The sequence below is a fragment of the Caloenas nicobarica genome, chromosome 1, assembly GCF_036013445.1.
Source record: "Caloenas nicobarica isolate bCalNic1 chromosome 1, bCalNic1.hap1, whole genome shotgun sequence".
Classification (NCBI taxonomy): Eukaryota; Metazoa; Chordata; class Aves; order Columbiformes; family Columbidae; genus Caloenas; species Caloenas nicobarica.
The window spans coordinates 44,057,687-44,076,749 of record NC_088245.1 but is presented as its reverse complement, the minus strand read 5'-3'; the positions used below and the strand labels follow the sequence as shown (position 1 = coordinate 44,076,749).

The 19,063-nt window shown below is 40.3% G+C and overlaps 1 protein-coding gene across 1 annotated transcript in view; it reads left to right on the top strand.

Annotated features, from left to right (window-relative positions):
• Positions 1 to 18,346, top strand: part of ANO4 (anoctamin 4) — a 214,762-nt gene extending 196,416 nt beyond the window's left edge. Inside the window, exons 23-30 of the mRNA XM_065629884.1 lie at positions 644 to 701; positions 3,372 to 3,469; positions 7,590 to 7,732; positions 7,818 to 7,970; positions 9,444 to 9,591; positions 12,004 to 12,123; positions 15,146 to 15,251; positions 18,155 to 18,346. Coding sequence (XP_065485956.1) covers positions 644 to 701; positions 3,372 to 3,469; positions 7,590 to 7,732; positions 7,818 to 7,970; positions 9,444 to 9,591; positions 12,004 to 12,123; positions 15,146 to 15,251; positions 18,155 to 18,346 — 1,018 coding nt within the window. The remainder of the gene's footprint in view (positions 1 to 643; positions 702 to 3,371; positions 3,470 to 7,589; positions 7,733 to 7,817; positions 7,971 to 9,443; positions 9,592 to 12,003; positions 12,124 to 15,145; positions 15,252 to 18,154) is intronic.
• Positions 18,347 to 19,063: the final 717 nt, after the last annotated feature.

The following is a 19,063-nucleotide window of genomic DNA, read 5'->3' as shown; positions in this document are numbered from 1 at the left end:
TTGTCCAAGTGCCTGAATACTTTGCTGATTCTATTATATTATTTGGACTGTTAAGAGTGAATTATGAGCTCTCAGTTGGTTTTCTTCCACATAAAATGAAATACATGTATATTTGTATGCCTCTTTCTGCAAGTCCCCAAAAAACAAAAGAAGAGCCTTAGAGTAGAGAAGGCTTGAGTAGAAGAGTCCATCAGTACGGATTATTTGCATGTGGGAAGTTGTGGGAGTCATTTTAGGAGAAAACATGAGAGAACAGCAAGAAAATTATATTTTCATAATGAAAACTAACATTTTCACTGGTTTCATAGAAAGGCAGATATCACAGCCCACATTATGGTGTAAGGAAATGGACCAGCAGTTGAAAGCCAGTGAACAGTTTTATTCAGATTTTCTCTCTTCTTTGCATATGCCAAATATCCAACAGCAGAATACTTGGTATTGAAATAAAACTGGAAGTAAAATATATTTAGCCCTTCATGGACATTTTTCTGGGAATCCCCCAAAACATTTTGGAGCATAACTTCTTTTATAGTTATATCAATCACGCTAAGATGACATTAGATTAAAATAAGTGTGAGCTTTCTTCTGCTACTGTGAACAGACTGCTTACACAACATAGCTGATGTATATTCCTGTGTTAAAGATTTACAGGACACCCTGGTGCCTACTTAAGGCTGATAAATCGGTGGAGACTGGAAGAGGTGAGTGTTCACTAACTACAGGCTGATTTATCTGCTGCTCACGGATGCAGTGAATGCAAGCAGAGGCAGACACAAAACTCTGTCTAGGTATTTTTGAGTGTGTTACTGGGTTTTCAGTTGCTGTCTAACTTCACACTACTGACACTACCATCTGCTACAAAAACATCTACATATTGCTATATATGCCCTTTTCAGTGCTAGCGGTTTTAGTGTTTGCATCACATTTGGATAGTGGTATCAAATGGTTTAAATATTACCCAGAATTTTACACTAGAAATATTTAATCCTTGGAATGAATCAAAGTCAGATATGAATCTGACAACTTTTTGCTTCTAAAAAAATCCTTTCTTCTCAGCTTTTCTAGCCACGCTGACCAGAGAGCTAAAATAATAAAATAATAACTTAAAAGTCCCGACACATAAAATGTACTTGAACATTGACTAAAGCAACTGAACTTCCCAAAAAAGTTACTGGCATAATGCTCCATGTCTGTAAAACCAAATGGACCTGGAGAGCAATGATAGGCTGGCTTTGCAAGTCACTCAAGGACCAATCCCATTTTTTTTTGCAAATGCATTCAGAATTCAAAACCCATTTGACAGTTATCGGAAGTGAACAGCAGCAGTTTCTGGAGCACTCGTGTAGTTTCCAGTGCTGCTATTTGCACACTCAAATCCCATGGTTTCTTTTCTGCCTCACAGCTGAATAACGGAACTTTGTAAATATATTACAAATGGCAAGTGGGAAATGCAGGTCTTACACTGCCAACACGAATTTACAAACACTTCCAGATATATACATATTTTGGCTAATAGAGATCAATCCAAATACTAGCAAAAATAAGGAATAATTTGGAAAAGCCATCCTAATTTTAAAGTAGTGAATTATGTACATTCAAGGAAAGAATACTTGACAAATGGGCAGACAGAAATTAACTGAACATCCCTCCAAAGTCTGAGAGGGGCTGGGCTGACCTAACAGCTTGCTGCTGCCAAAGGATAACAGTTCTGCTCTTCCTTTGAGCCTTCCCCCAGAAGTTTGCTCCTTCTTCTTCCTCTGCACTGACTCTGGCTTGCCCAGCCCTGTGAGGACTGTATTCAGTTCCCTGTATCAGCAGGAAACTCTTCCTTCTTCTGGCTGAATTAGTTTTCTGATGAGTTACTGGGCTGAATCATCTCACAGAGAGATCAGAGGACAAGGAAAGAACTCCATCTCTCTGCAGGATCAGAGAAGGGAGGGAGAAAGAACTGGGCTTGGGAGGGAAGTGCAACAGTAAGGCGTTACTGGCTGGTCAGTTGCTGGTGGAAGATACTGTTAGTAGTACCTACTCTTTTGCTCTTTTCAGAGTAAAAAAAAAAAATGAATAATAAAAGAAACATCTAATAAAGAAGTCTTGACTTTATTGACCATATCTGTGCTAGGTCTTATTAGGAATATAATTTAGAATATAATGCCTAGATATCCCTCCAATAGCCCTCTCTTCACCTGATGGATGAAGACAAGTCTAAGACATATGACATAGTCCAGTCCAGTGTCCGTGGCCTTATTCAGACCACAATTTATACGTTAGTGATGTTATGGTTGTAACATCACTGCTACTTCATTAATACTGCACCTGCCTCTCTCATGTTGAGTTAAGTGACTGAATCCTAAAACTAGAAGGATGATAATTTAATAATGCCAGAAAAGTCAATTAAAAAAAATTATATATCTGCCACCTTGTTAATCTAAAGAGAAGCTGAATGAGGTCAACAGAAACCTCAGCAGGGACTCACGCTCTGAGCACTTTATAATGCAGTTTGTACAATAAATTTGTATCACATTTTGTTACAGGTCATAACTAATTTTTATCCCTAAAAGTTGAAGAGAAATCATTCTAATTTTATGACAGTGATCTGTTCTACTTATCCATAATACCCAGGATTTAGCAATACAGCTTGGGCTCCAGTGATTGGATCTGCAAAGTCAACTGTGCAAAATGCTGTTTGAGGGTAGAAAATTTTTGGTCTTTTTTGGTTTTTTTCCCAATACTAGATGAAAAATTGTGGAATTACCTAGATTTGTACTAGTTGAGCATCTCTCCCAAAATCAGCACCACTTCTTCAAAGTCTGGAGCCACTGCTAAAGCAACCAAGCACTCAGCAAGAGGCACTAAGAACTATTGTTCAACAGTTAGAGATTTTAGTTCTTCGAGAAGAGAAAAGCTTTATATGGTCCACTCAGTCATAAAGATTAAACAGTACTCAATAAGCAGTATTAGTTCTGTCCTCTAGGCATAAACTGTTTACTTGTGCAGCCAGGAGGAATTTTCTCTTCACTCTTTGACTTGATGCACAGTCAACATCCCCAAAAACTGTTGAAATCACTGGAGAAACTTGGTCGCCTTTGCCTCTGTCCCGCACACAGTTGCACAACATACTAGAAGCACTAATATGAAAATTGCATTGATTTTGCCTGATTCTGACCTCTGCAGAGAATTAGATGATAGGCTTAAAAGGCTGATGGTATGATAGTCTCACATGTTCCCATGCGTTTATACAAAAAAAAAAAAAAAGGCATTTAATTTCATTGAAGTAAATTATCTAATATCCACCTCTGGCCTTTAAGAAATGCTTTAAAACTCAGCATTATTTCTGTTTAACATTTTGTTTCTTTTTTTTTTTTTTGTAGTGCCACCCTAGTGGATGCCTTATTGATCTCTGTATGCAAATGGGTATTATAATGGTGTTAAAACAGACTTGGAATAATTTCATGGAACTGGGCTACCCGTAAGTAGATATAATGCCTATGTTTCTGTAGGTCACAGAAGAATACTAAGTTTATGGTTTCCTTATGACTGGTTACATAAAAGCAAGATACAGTAGTCATTACTACAGAAAATCACCCTTTGGATATAGAACTTTTAAGACAGATTTCCAGACATATAGGAATAGATGGTATTTGTTTTGTTTGGTTTGGTTTGGTTTTTTTTCACATTGGACATAGTTTGCAAAAGTCAATGTGTAATGTAAATATTAACAAATAAATAATATATAGGAAGTATTTGATTTCATTAATTTGTATTCCATGGTTTAAAATGCCTTAAAAATAACTGTAGGACTGCTGTATTCCTTACACAGGAAATATTATGTGTGTCATTTTTTACCTATGCCAGTAAGTTCTAAATTGGATTTCTCCTTGCTGGGTGATAAAAGATGCCTGAAAGGGCAGATATGAGCTGGAAAGCATGCACTGCTGGCATATACACTCTCAGAGAAAGAAAAATGTACTGACTGGTATATGGGCAAGTTCCCTGGTGATCTTCAGGGTATTATGAAGCTGTGCCCTAGTTAAAAAGGTCAACAATTATTCATTTCCTTTTGGTTCATTTCTTATTGATTAGTATTTAATGAGCGTGTTTAATATGATTAATATAGAGAGTTGATGCTAGAGACGGCGTGGCAGGTCATCAAGGGAAATTAGCAGGAGTGAAAATATAAGAGAGAGCTGACATTGTCAGAAAGTTTGCCCTTGCTGAGTTCAGAGGGATTTGCTTTGCTGCAGGATCCACAGCAGAGCTAGTGCAGAGTTGGGTCCCTGAGCTGCAGGAACGTGTTGCAGAAACAATTTCAGGCAGCCTCAGTGCTGATCACATCTGGCTGTAATGAGAACAGATCAAATTATTTAAATGCACAGAGTAATTGACAATCAAGGTACTCAAAGCTTGCTATCTCTCCAGGTTGGTGCCTGGTGCTGCTTGCCAGGATTTTGCAGCTGTTCAGGCTGGAGGAATGAGCCAGGGTGAGGAGGAGGGAACAGCAGCAGCAGTATTGATCCTTTCTTTCCACTCCCTGTCTCTTTTGTCAGCTTTCATTAGATCTTTCTGCTACCGATTAATAAGGATTTTTGAAACCTAATAGAGAGCACAGAAGGGGATTAAAGAAGGTGACTGAAGGAGATAGGAGGAGGTTGTTTAAGAACAAGCAATTTAATAGGAATAAACTGCTTCAGGCAAAGTCAGTCTCTTCACTTTAGAGTCACAACGAAAATCACAACACAAAACACACAGTCACAACAACGTGAGATGCTGGTGAGGGGCCTGGAGCACAGGTCTTGTGAGGAGTGGCTGAGGGAACTGGGGCTGTTTAGCCTGGAGAAGAGGAGGCTAAGGGGAGACCTTATCACTTTCTACAACTACCTGAAAGGAGGTTGTAGCATGGAAGGTGTTGGTCTCTTCTCCCAAGTAGCAAGTGATAGGACAAGAGGAAATGGCCTCAAGTTGTGCCAGGAGAGGTTCAGATTGGATATTAGGAAAAAATTCTTCATAGAAAGGGTTGTCAGGCATTGGAACAGGCTGCCCAGGGAAGTGGTGGAGTCACCATCCCTGGAGGTGTTTAAAAAGCATTTAGACGAGGTTCTTAGGGACATGGTTTAGTGCTAGAGTTAGGTTATGGTTGGACTCTATGATCCTGAGGGTCTCTTCCAACTGAAATGATTCTATGATTCTATGACTTATTCTGATGAGATGTATTTGCTCTCCAGACCTTTCAGTCCACCTTCTAGCTCTGAAATACTGCAAACAAGTGCATTTCCTTTTTGTGTGAAAAAAAAAATCATAATTTCTGCTAAGAGCATGATCAGAGCCAAGACCATGTGGGTAGCCAGAGGATTTGGAAGCGATCCTATAGCCTGTAGGAGAACATCACTGCAGCTCCACCTGTGTGCTGGCAACTCCCTGCTGAGACCCAGGCAGAGCAGGGCTGCCCAGTGCCGAAGCTGGTGAAAGAGAACATTTCCCAATAAGACAGCCCTCGAAGAGAAGCACCAGCAGCCTGTTTCAGAAGGTGTTTTTTTGCCCCATTTCAGGATGGCAGGCCAGCTCTGGTGCAGGGATGTGCTCCCATAGAGACACACAGGGCAAGTCAGAAATGCCACCGTGTGTTCCTTGGTGACAGGAACACCAGCGCCTGCTATCACGTTTCTCACTGATACATGTGGCATTGGCTTCTCTTCTGAAATATCTGCCTGAGAATTAAAAACTAGGTTTTAAATACAACACAGAGAAGCCCTAAGGTTTTCACTAGAGCACTGATTGGCGGTTACATTTTTAATACAAACACAGGCATTTCAGGGTGGTGCTGCTGCTTCATGCAAACACTACCTTGAAACCTCTGGAAGTGTGCATGAGTTCACCCCTGCTGCATAGATACATTTGCAATAACTAAGAAAAAATGTATAAATTATTGCTTCATTCATAGGCAGAAATCTGCAATTTCAAGTTGATGTTTTTGTTGGAGGAAGAACATACATCCATATTAAAACCACATTACATCTCATTGCTCATATTTTGCTCACACATAAATCAGAAAATGACATCTCTTTGAATTTTCCTAGGAGCCTTAAATATTAAGTAACACTGGTTATGGGTTTCCCCTCTCACAAAAGAGGAAGTTAACTGGGATCTGTCTCAGAGTATTGGTCTCCCACTCACCCCTCAACCTGCTGCCTTTGCAGGAATTCAGTTCTCAGCCCTCTCACTTTCTCATGGGCAGGACATGAGAGGCCAAGTCCCGAAGGGTGCTGTGGCCTGCGAAGATGTGCCCTTAACTGTCCCACAGTTCATCCATCACTACCATGCTCATTCACAGGAAAGGCCTTTTTAGGCTTTTTGCACACTAGTGACTGGCTGCAAGCTGCTAAAACCAAATATTTTGGTAATTTCTTGTACTTCCAAATTTTGGGTCGAAATCCATGCTTGTACTTCTAAATTTTTTTCTTGCACTTCTAAACTCTAGATTGTAATGGCCTGCACTCGGTTGCAGCTACACTTCTTTGAGGAAGACAGCAAAAGTTATAACCTCTCTGGTAAATGGCCTGGATGGAAAAATAATCTCTAAGCTTTAAGAGAACAACCAATTAGCCAAACCCATATCTAAATCCTGTGGCCATTTGTCTACCATTCACAGGCCAGATCAGGCCACTGTGAAGGCAAGAAGCAAAGCACAGTCAGGAAAGGGCTGAATTATTTGGGTGAGCCTTCACTTTCCATCTTGCTGGAACAAAGGGGCTAACCACAACTTCGGAGAAAATCTCTGCCATGTTTGTTTTGGTTTGGTTTTCTCTCTATACTAGCTAACTCATGTCCTTTGTCAGCCAAACCAGTGCAACTCCCTGACCTGGAGAGGCAAAGGTGTTTATTTCAGATGTGAGCACTCACTTCCCTTCTGGCTCAGTCCCTCCAACCATGGCCCTACACATGCGTTTATTTAGAAACAATATCTTCCCCCTCAAGTCCAGTACAGCTCCCTCATTTCTTGAGCTATAGGTAGCTCTCATGTCAGCCATCCACCTCTCGGCCACCGTGTTTTGTCAGTCGTCCACATGCTTCCTTCTGCTTTTCCCTCTGAATGTCCGGCTGCAGACACCATTCAAGGTTGCTTTTCCCTTCCATGGTTGCCCAGGGACTGACACCCTGCACACTGTAGAGCCGGGTAGAGATGCCGGCCTGCACGCAGGGAGGGATCAAGCAGCATTAGCACTCCATTTACTGATTTCTCAATTAGAGCTCAACTATCTCCACACAGCATTGCACTCCGACACATAAACAGACCCTAAAGTGATATGACATTATGTGTAGAGAAAAAGAAGGTAAATTAATAATGAAAATATGTCAAAATCCCTCCACCATTTTAACAATATCTAGGCCTGGATTACAGCCCATCAGCTGCATCTGTTTTCATACCCATTTTGCCATGTCATCAGCCATATATATTGCTAATGTTCTGTTATCCTGTGCATTGGAAAATTTATTTTGCAAGGTATGTTGTGCACACTTAGCGTCTTCCAATTTTGTGATACATAGCCACTAATATTATTTACCTTGTTTCTTTAATTTATTTGAAAATGTAGGCTAATTCAAAACTGGTGGACCCGCAGAAAACTACGACAAGAGTATGGCACACAGAGAAAAGCAAGCTTCCCACAGTGGGAAAAGGACTACAATCTGCAGCCTATGAATGCTTATGGACTCTTTGATGAATACCTAGAAATGAGTATGGCACTGACCTTTATACATAATGTTTGTATGCATATATTATTTGGTATCTTACTCTGATCTTTCCTTTTTTTTTTTCCTAGTTCTTCAGTTTGGGTTCACAACCATTTTTGTGGCAGCTTTTCCACTGGCACCACTTCTGGCCTTACTTAACAATATTATTGAAATTCGGCTCGATGCATACAAATTTGTTACCCAGTGGAGAAGACCTTTAGCTTCAAGAGCCAAAGATATAGGTGAGTTCTTTGTATGTGTATTTTTTATGTGTGTGTTATTTTTAAGGCAAAGCATTGACCACTTCAAGTAAGAGCAGATTAAGGTATTTTCGGTCATCTTCCCCATTAACAACACACGATTTGATTGTTCAAAAAACTGCAAGTATCTGATGCCAATTTACTTATGCAATGAATAGTCTATATTGGAAAATTCTTTTAATGATTTTCTGGGTGACTTAACAGCCAAGATGTTTTAATGAAGTGATCATTGTTCTCTGCAGGTTTTTTCTTGTGGCAGATGCACTGTGTGAACACATGCTGCTGCTCATTTTGAATATAATAACCAGACAGAGCAGCTGAAACACGAAAGTCAAGTTAAAGCGGCCTCCATCCTGTAAGGGGCCTGTGTGTGTTATATTTACCTGCCCAAAACCAAGCTCCCCTGTGACTCAGGAGTTATGCCCACTGGGTCCCTGGTGGGTGAGACAGGGTGGGTCTAGATCCCAAGATGACTTGCTCTCAGTGAGGCACACCAACCTTGCTAAATACAGGGTTCACATAACTTTGAGGTCACCCAGCCACACGCTGCTACAAGGGCTCTCTGAATGTATTTCGACTATAAGTCTCTTCTGTCCCTGCAGTGTGCAAAAGCAGAACACCTTTGGGATGGACTCTGTAAAACAAAATCATCTGCCCAACACTGAAACCCTGGTGTCTTTGGAGGGGTAAATAGGATACCTCGCTGCTTGTCTGCATTGCAACAACCAGTAGCCCAAACCACAAAATAGGAGAAGCCCAGGCTTTGTGCTCTCAGAATGGTCTACCGTGTACCTAAAGTCTGTGTCTGAGTAAAGCTTTGTATATGAATAGTGTGGATCTATGAGTTTAGGTACAAGCCTGGACCTCAGCCAATACACAGCATACACCGCAGACATAATTCCTGAAAAACGTAAATAATAAAAGCACAGAAAGTTAGATATATTTTTTTCAGGCTGATTCAGCTGTGATGTCCCAAAATAAGTTGCGTTCACTCCCTATTCACCAAAGTTTTCAGGGACAGCTTGATGCCTCATGAAATCAACAGGTATATCTAACCTTTCTCTGGCGTGGTTCTCAGTGATGGTGCTTGTGACCAGAGCTGCTGTTTGCCTCTACCACAAGATATGTCAGACAGTTGAGCATGGGCCAAAAAGCCCAGGTGATGCCTAAGGACTGTGTGCCATTGTATAGCATTGGCATGCCATGAAGATTTTGATGCCAATAGGTACATGCTGACCAGCTGTGCAGGAGTTATGCACAATTCCCACGCAGTGAGGACGGGTCCACTGAGTTCCTGTTGTTCCATAAGAAAAATTATTTTTACTCAGTGTCTCTTTAATAGAAACTACATAAAAAGACTTTGGGTTGTGGGGACAACTGCTTCAGAGCATGCAGTATCTCAGGCACTTTGGTGCTCATTTTTCCTGGAGCTGACATACTCTCCTTGTTGAACAGGAATCTGGTACGGGATCCTGGAAGGCATTGGAATCCTCTCCGTTATCACAAATGCATTTGTTATAGCTGTGACATCAGATTTCATCCCTCGCCTTGTTTATGCTTACAAATATGGACCTTGTGCTGGCCAAGGAGAAGCTGGACAAAAGTAAGCTTTTCTTTGGGGAAAAAAGAGATGCACATGAAAATCACTAATTACTTGAATAGATACAGCAGTACTGGTTTGTGTATATTCTGATTCCACTAACCCAAATTTATTGTTTGTGCTTAGGTAACAGATATCAGCCATAGATATGCTTTGTGTATTCACAGAATGGGTTGCTGAGTGACTGTAATTGATGACGTTAATTCAAGAAAAATATGGCAGAGCTGTTACAGAGGTTTGGTGTGTGTAACAGTATGCTGCACAAGCTGCACTTCCCAGCTGGTGTACATGGATATAACCCTCTTTTCATTCAGAAGCAATACTGATATTTATCAGTTATGTATTTAATGAGCATTTTAAACTTATTCACTGGGCTTTTTTTCCTGATGTAATATTCAGCATGTATTGCTCAAAAAAAGCAGTGTCTAACAAGAGGAAGCAATTCCCAACTAATAAATCAAGATATACTTACAGAGCGAAGTAAATTTGTTTTTCTTCTAAAACTAGAGTCCTTAGATTAAATCTTTCAGGAGACATTTGTGAACTGAATCCCTGCTGCCTAAGTGGATTTTCTTTCAGTGTTGCTGAACATCAGGATTATATTAGCGTGTCCACACTACCAGTAAGTGTGAGTACAGCTGCTACACAGCAACTTGTAAAATCTATGCTGTTGGACTCGGGGAAGGTCATTGAATCCAGCTGAACACAAACAGACACAGTTTGCAAGTGATCTCCCAGAAGCTCCATTAGCAAGGAGCCTACTGTTCAAAGAAACCCAAGCTAAACAGTAGACAGTGATGGAGAGCTTACATTCTGGTATCAGACATATGGAAAATCAATTTTTATCCCCTGCTACAGAAAGTGAGTTCTTCTGTTGCTGTTTTTTTGCCATCTTCTGGTTGTCAATACTGTTTAATCATACTGATGGAAGAAGGGCAACTGGTGTGGCAGCTCCTGATTAGCAGTGCTGCTAACTCACTGTCCTGCAAGGAGTTTGGCATTTTAGTCACTGCCAGGGGAAATGTTCCACTGATTCCAATGAAGAGTTAAAGTCTCTTTATGGGTAAAGTGTTTGGTCTGGTGCCAGTTGTTCCTGAGCATGTGCCTCTGCTTCTGCCATTATGAAGATCCATCAGACATTGAAGCACTGTCAGCAACCTTCCTTGCTACTGATTTTCTCAGCACCACCATGCATGAAAAAACAACACCTTTAGAAATTTTATTTTTATGAAGACTCAAATATGACTCACTGTCTTTGAAACTAGTTCTGCATGGGGGAAGCAGCTTGGCTCACAGTGGAAGCTCTTTTCATAAAACTCTTGTACAGTGTTTTCACATTTCTGCTGCTTTTCTGAGTGAATTTCTAGATTAAACCATCAGATAGTAATCCTTTGAAGGAGCCAGCTTGGATAAAAACTATTTATGCCAGCATTCTGGATATTGTTATTAACAAGTACTGTTACAAAAGCAGAAAGCTATTAAAAAAATCCACAGGAATATCAAATTTTCTCAAATTAGGGAGTAAAGAACATCTGCTATTGAATAAATTAAATGAGAGAGGTCCTTTTTTCTTTCAAAAAACATCTGTAGGTATTAGATCCATATGATACCCAGTAATACTAGAAAAATATTGTAATTAAATTAAGTTCCAAATCCAATCAGTATGGAGATTTTGAGATAAAGCCAGATGGTGTTTAAATGTACTTTCTAAAAGACTGTAAAATCCATAGTTAAAAAAAAAAATCCCGACCGCTTACTGTGCATTACTCTCTGCACCAAGCTGAGCAGTGCACCTAGATGTACTTGTGCTTGGGCAGTGCACAGTGAACAGCACAATACACTTGTCGTATCTCTCCTCAGCTTCACTAACACCAAACTTGAGCCTTCTAGGGACTCCCACAGCCCTTGGTCAGGCGGCGTACATTCTCCTCCTTGGTGTTCTCCAGACTGCCTGACCCTCCCAGTGCCCAGCTACCCTGAGATCTTTTAGTACTGAATTCCTCTGATTAACTGGATATTTTGTAAAAAGCTGTTTTAAACATATTGCCTTTCCATCTGATTTAATGTCCCTTTGTGCTAGTACCATGAGGGTAACAGTGGGAATATTCTCATTATCTTCCTAGTGCTACTACTCTGCCTCTGTTGTGTCACTTTTTAGGTGACTTTTCTTTTCAAAAGTAACCAGTCCCAGTCTTTGCAACTTCTTCTCCCATAAAAATCTACCATTCCTTCGCTTTTATTGTTCATCTGACCTACTTGAGCATTTCTTTTGTATTGCCTCAACATCCCTTTCAAATATTAAGAAGCATCACAGCTATACTCTGGATTTCATGAAACCCAGAGAACATCCTCTTGGGTACAACAGTTAATGGAAAAACCTTGCTGTGTCCTGACTACAGGATTTTTCCCTTCTAGGTGTATGGTTGGCTATGTTAATGCCAGTTTATCAGTATTTCTGGTATCTGACTTTGAAAACCGCTCCGAGCCAACATCAAATGGAAGTGAATTTTCTGGTTCACCATTAAAATATTGCAGGTAAGTATCAATCAAAATACCTCTCTTCTTTAAAACATTGCAAAAGAGAAGCATCATGATAAATTTGGGGTTGGAACTGATTTTCAGAACTTAAAAAATAGTAATGAAAAGAATTAACCGTGCTATTCAGTGACATGCTCATTGTACTGCTTGGCTGCCACCTGCATAATTCCTTCCTTAGATACAGCAGAAGCCGAAAGGTGGATATCTGGCAGGTGTTCCTAATGCAGCATTTCTGTGGTGTCATGGCTTGAATCAGACACAACCATCATGGAGAAACATGGTATCAAAGGGCTAATAATAGGTGACTGGTTACTTAGGTACCGGTGAGATGAAGCTGTAATCAGATTATACTGTAGCGCATGCACCTGGAAGTGAAGGTTGCACAGAAGTGACCACACTGTGTTATTTCACAGGTTTGCCAGGCATAAACAGGGTCTGTCCTAAGCTACCCTTACGAAACCTCAAATCCAGGACTTCCTAATCGTTGAGTGGTTAATATGTTTATGTCATTGCCTAAAGGTGTAATTACTAGTAATAATCACATACTTGTCGTTTGAATAAAAATAAAATGAGCATTTAATTATATGTATGCCTTTGTCCTCAGCTAACAGACTGGGGAAATAGCAGACTGAGACTAGTCTGTAATGACAGATTTGCCCTTGATTGATTTTAATGGTCCAAAGAATCAGGAATCTACATAAAAGCCTTAAATGGGGTCCCAACCAAAAATACAAAACAACAAATACAGCTACCATTTTTTTATTACAACATTGGTTTACAAGCATGAGTCCTGGTAGCTGCAGGTACACTTAGTCACTTTATTTTTCACTGTGGAGAATTAAAATATCCTTTAAAGAGTGCCTAAAGAACAAAAGAGACTCTGTGGTACAGTAAAAGTCAGTGATACTTTGTGATATTATAATATTTTTATTAGTAATAAGAAGTTTGAGTGTGATAGCATAATGATCTAAGGGGGTAGGCATTAATGCTTTCATTTAACTAACACTTAAGAGTGTTTCAACTTTTTTGGCAGAAAGAACATCCTAATGTTGAATCCATAGATAACATTTTCTGTGGAGCAGAACCACTTTGAGAATACTTCATTCCACGTTGTTTGCCATAGCAGCTTTTGATAATGTTTTGTAATTCTGACCATTCGCTTCCCCCTTTTTAATGCCTTTCTTCCCCAATTTCAAGCATTAGGTTGCTGCTACTTAAAGCCAGTGGTGGAAATACTATAAATAAAAAAGTTGTCCCCTCAGTATTCCATAAACAGAACAGTGTTAAAATTGGTGCCATAAATCTCCAGAAGATAAATCTGTTCTTTTGGGTGACACTGAGTTTTTATGTATATCTACCCTTGAAAGAAAATAAACATCTTTCTTTAGCTGAGTTTATCAGCTACTTAACTCACCTGAATTCTGCTAAAACATCAGTCATTGTAATTGCACTTCAAGCCAGATATTGATAGTGAGGTGAGGAAATATTATGTTCTGCTGTGCAATAGTGTAGGCATTTTTCCAGGAAGGCAGTCCGAACAAAAAAACAGTGGCCATATCCAGTTAATTTCTGCTCATCTGGAACCTAGAAGGTGCCATGCTATTCTGGTTGTTTATAAAAGGTTTCCCCATTTCTTCATGTGTAGTTCCTAGCAAATACAAAAAGGAGACATACTCTACCCAGCTGGGACTCGGTCCAGGGACTTCTGTTTTCAGGATGCTTAGGATATTGTAAAACATCCTAAACTGTGAAGTCAGAATGCTGCTTGCAGAAGGGAAGATCGTCTCAGTTTTAAGAACTTGCATAGAGATACTGCAATTTAAGAGAGGTTTGTTGCTGGCTAAGATGTCAATACACAGTTTATTTCATTTTGTGTAGCACCTTCTGCAATCTAAGAGGGTGAACCTTGAGGGAGAAACACAGATTATCATAGAGATGAAATAATTGTTTATTTCGTTTGCTCATATGAGTTTTCTTTCGTTTCTTAAAACAAACTTAGAGATCGAGCTTAAGTATATCATTTCCTGTGGTATTTTCAGTATTTTTTATAATGGGTTTTCTGTCCCATCTAGGAAACCAATTAAAGAGAAAACAATGTTTATACTACTTTTAAATTGTTTGGAATTAACATACTGCTAGTAGAAATGGACTCCAGAACATGCAACTTAAACAGGTTCATGATTTGTTAATGTAATTTTTGAGCCTTCCTGGATCCAGCTTTCCCAATAGATATCTCTAGTTAATTATTGAGACCTAAAGTCTTTAAAGAAACACTAGATCCCCTTCTTACACAGCCCTTGCCCTGTTGGTATATGAAGAGGTGCGGTTCTGGCCTCACTAAAGTCAGGATGAGTCATGCTTTACACCAGGGATGGCCAACTAATTGACCAAGGGCTAGATGGAACCCATGAGGCAGATTTATGTGGATTTTGGGAGGGCTGTCAGGCTCACAAAATTGGGTTCATTTATGGTTTTAAAATAAACTTGTAGCGGGAAGAAAGCGTCCCTCAAAACAGCGGAGCATCCCACCCTGCTCCATGTTCTGAGGAGGTGCCTGCAAGGCACACGTTGCGCTGCCAAGGGCGATGCTGTAGGGTCAAACTGCTGGTGCCGAGCACTCAACATCCTCCGTATTTGGTTCAGCAGTTCCACTTCGTACAGGCGCTGGCCTGGGCCTTTGCACTGAATTTCCATTAGCATCTGGAACGTGAAGTGCACTCCCAGAGTGCATCTTACCTTTAGGTTTCAGCTGAAAGTAAACCCATTTGGGTGAAACAAAGCATGGCAAGTGGAGGCGATCAGGACATTCGTTTCAAAATCATGCACCTGATCTGAAACAAAACAATAGTGCAGGCCCAGCCTAAGAAGCAAGCAGTGTTGTGCTAACTCGTACAGTCTGAACTGAAGTCATTTTGGTGCAGAAAAGGCAATGATCAAGAGCAACTGGGTGTTGGTTTTGCCTTCTCCCCAGGGAGCAGGGCAGGAGCTTGCTAACTAACCTACTCTGCTTGTCTTTCAGGTACAGGGACTACCGAGACCCTCCTCACTCCCCAGTGCCCTACGGTTACACGCTGCAGTTCTGGCATGTCTTAGCAGCACGGTTGGCTTTCATTATTGTATTTGAGGTCAGTGACCATTCAGGTGGCAAAACAAAACCAACAAAATGAAACAAATTTCCCTTTGAAGCTTTTTTATTGGGCTGATCTGTGATTGCAGCTGTTGAGCTCCTTGTGTTTCTGCTATTTATATTGTGCTTTGTATTCTCAGATCTGTTTTCTGAACAGTCGCGGGTATTTAGGTTCTAACAAAAAGGGGGATACAGCACTTTGAAAACTATAACAGTGACTTGCAAAGAGGGGAAATAAATTAAGCTTTTATTTACTTTCTGAGGTCTGATATTCACAACCTGTTTAGGCTGGGAAGCCATACGCCGACTAGTGTGTGAGGAAGGGGTGAAGGAACATGAGAAGAAAAGATGAAATCTGAACAACTGAAAAATGAATATGGTTTAAGTTACAGCATTTACACATCTAGCTTTTTTCTCAATTTTTTTGATACCATTCATTTCCCCAGAATTATTAGCATCACAAAGATTATGACAATGAAAAGGATTCGATACCTTTGCCAACATTCATAATATTAGTTAGTACTTACTGTCAGTATCTCAGAAATCTTTAAGACAAACTAGAGAAGATAATACCAAATTCACATGGCTGGTACTCCCATGCTGATTTTGAAAAAATAGAGACAGAAGGGTACATAAATAGGATGAGATCATTTACAAAACAAAATGTAGCTCCTAAGGCCTGAATTTCAGGTGCCTGAATATCCCTGTCAGAAACCAGGGGCTCAGCACCTCTCTAGCACAAGCAGTTTGAAATGCCTTTTACATTGTGAAGAAGCCAAACAAGGAACAAAAAAAAATTAAAAACTCTTTACTCGATCCTCTGTTCTGAAATCACAGCAACAGGGCGTACAACACAGATATGGAAGCTGTAGTCATCATAAATTATTGGCATAGTGTTCATGAGCACATACTGCATTTCTGACTCATATTACTGTGTAAATTCATTCTGAACTGAGCTTTGGAAGCACCTCTTTGGAACACAGAAGAGAAGCATTTGAATTAGATGAAAGGTGAAGGGTAAATATTTTATAGATTATTTCTTGGGTAGAGATGTCTTGGTGGCTCAGCAGAAGCCCAAAGTCAGCAGTGAATTCTCCCTGATTGTCATTTTCAGCCCTTCCCAGACAAAGCGGGAATATGGCACTGCAGGTTGGGCTTTCTCCTTCCCCTACAGTGGACTAACTCTTAGAGGTTGGTTCTAGGGAGATTTGCTCTTCTGTCATCTCTGCCATACTCAGGGAAACATTAAAGGAAAGAAAGACAGACAGAAAGATTTGATAGAGGCCTGCTGGGCTTGATCTCTTCATTGTTTCTTGAGCTGTCAGTATGGAGAGCCAGGGTATCTGTCTCCAAAAGGACTACAAGAATGGCCTTGGAAGGTCAGCCTAAGTACTTGTAAGATTGAAGAGAGCCTGGCTTCTTGATACACCCTTGGCAGAAAGGCAGCACGGCATGAGGGCAAAGGTAACCGAGCCAAGAAAAATCAGTCCTGCTCAAGTCTCAGTGCCCAGCCAAATTCATGACTTGCTGTGGAAAAGCTTTTTGTGTCTGCCCAATACTTGCACAAGAGATTTGACTTTGCTTTGCCCAACCAAAGCCATAGCCTGGCTCACAGCTGTCTCCCTCAACAAGGGCCACGCTGGTCATTGGCACTGTGAACCGTTTCCTTAACTATAACTATGAAATCAAAAAGGTAATTGCAGCAGAAACCATGACTGTCCTTCTGTAAAACACTAATGGGTGTATTGTGATTGCTACAGCAATTACAGCAAAAGATCGCATTAAGAGATTAGTGATTCAAGGTAGGGTTTTTCATAAATTAAGTAACAACCTAAACTCAAGATACCTTTTTGACACTGTAGGTGTGGTTATTTTGACTATCTTGGCCTCCCTCAAAACCAAACAAAAGTATTTCCTATCACTGCAAAAGGAATTATTTTGTCCAGGCTAAACTGACAGAAACAGCTTTTTTCTTTTTTTAGGTTTGGCAGAAAAACAGCAATTAAAGTATTGTGGGTTTATTTCTCATGAGGGAAGAATACATGGGAAAACAGGTTACATTCTGTTTGCAGTGGCTTTCAAAGGAAGAGTTCTGCTTGGAGAAGAAGAAATACCTTTATTTCTCCAATCGAGAACGTGTGTCTTTTCCGAGATGGAGGATGTTCCTATTTCTCTGCTCCTCCTCTCAAGAGGAGTGAGTAAATCTCCAAGCAGCACCTTTGATCAAACAAAAAAGGACACTCAAGCAATCCTTCCCCATCACACTTAAGCTTTGCTGTGGCACACCTAAAACATGAGGGACAAAGGGTCTGTTACCTTGTGTTTAATTGTGATGTTTAGTAAATGGCAATATGCCTTTGCATGAGAAACACAACATAAGAAAAAATGTTTTGTTTTGCATAGGTAATTCTTGGTTCCAATACCGATGCAAGGCTTTTCTGGTAACAGAAAATGTTTTCCGGCAACACAACGTAAGAAAAAATGTTTTGTTTTGCATAGGTAATTCATTGGTTCCAATATCAATGCAAGGGTTTTCTGTCAACAGAAAATGTATCATTTGACCATCCTCTTCCTGCAGAGCAAACCACTAATATAAGGCCCTGCTCAAACAACCTCACAGCAAATCATGACCCCAGGGGTTTGAACACACAGGTCATACAGCAGTTTTGAGGCCTTACCTGAACACAGCTGCTCAAAATCTTTCCTTCAATCCATGCTCCACTGACTTGGCTGGAGTTTTTGTGAGGAAAAAACTTCATTGTTTGGTTTCTTCAGCTTCAGTAATGGATTTAGTTCTAACAAAGCATCTTTTTGTGAATTGGAAATAGTTTTCAGAAGATATGGAAAGAACTCGTTTTCTTCCTAATATTTCAGTTTTTCATCCCTATTTTGTTTTCACAGCACCTTGTCTTTTGCATAAAGCACCTGATTTCCTACTTAATCCCAGATCTCCCAAAAGATCTGAGAGATCGGATGAGGAGAGAAAAGTACCTGATTCAGGAAATGATGTATGAAGCTGAACTAGAACGTCTGCAGAAAGAGCGGAAGGAAAGGAAGAAAAATGGAAAATCTTATCACAATGAGTGGCCATGATAGGGTGAGGAAAAAAACTGCTTAAAAGAAGATAGGAATTCTGTTTATAAAAACGTCCTGGTTTTCTACAGTGGAAAGTGCACTGAAAGTAATAGTCAGCCAATGTTGTGTGCGCTTAGCACATGTGCACCCGTGTTTAATAGGGTGCATATCATCACAAGCCTTTTGAAATTAGAAAACTTGTGAGGCTTAATCTTCTCCAGAGCTAATGTCAGCATGAGCAGGTCAGGCCAACGCTTAAGTCTCTGCAGTCTTTCCAGGGAGCTCCCAGGCCCTGACTTAAATTCAAGGCAGTTACATATCTTAGAGTGCTTTACAGAACTCAGTGATCTTATGGCTTGTTCTCATGACCAAGTTGCTGCTTCATAACCAGTGACTGCACATTGGCAACGTGGCGGTACTTGTCCATGCGTGTGGCCACAACCTGCAGCATGTGCATGGCAACATTGCCCTCTTCCACAGTGGACGAAGCTCTGTTAGCTTACATTTACCACGGGTTAAGGTCACATATGTAGACCACTTCCATTACTCCAACAATATTGAAATATTTTTAGGAGGAGATGCTTGATCACGAGTCTAACCAACTGGTCTAACTAACAATGCTGAAAAATTTAGGTGTGCAGAAGTGCTGACAGACAAGCATCTAAATGTGGCCAGACGTATTTAACTATAGGGTTATTTATTTGGAAATGATACTGTGAAATGTTGGTAATACGT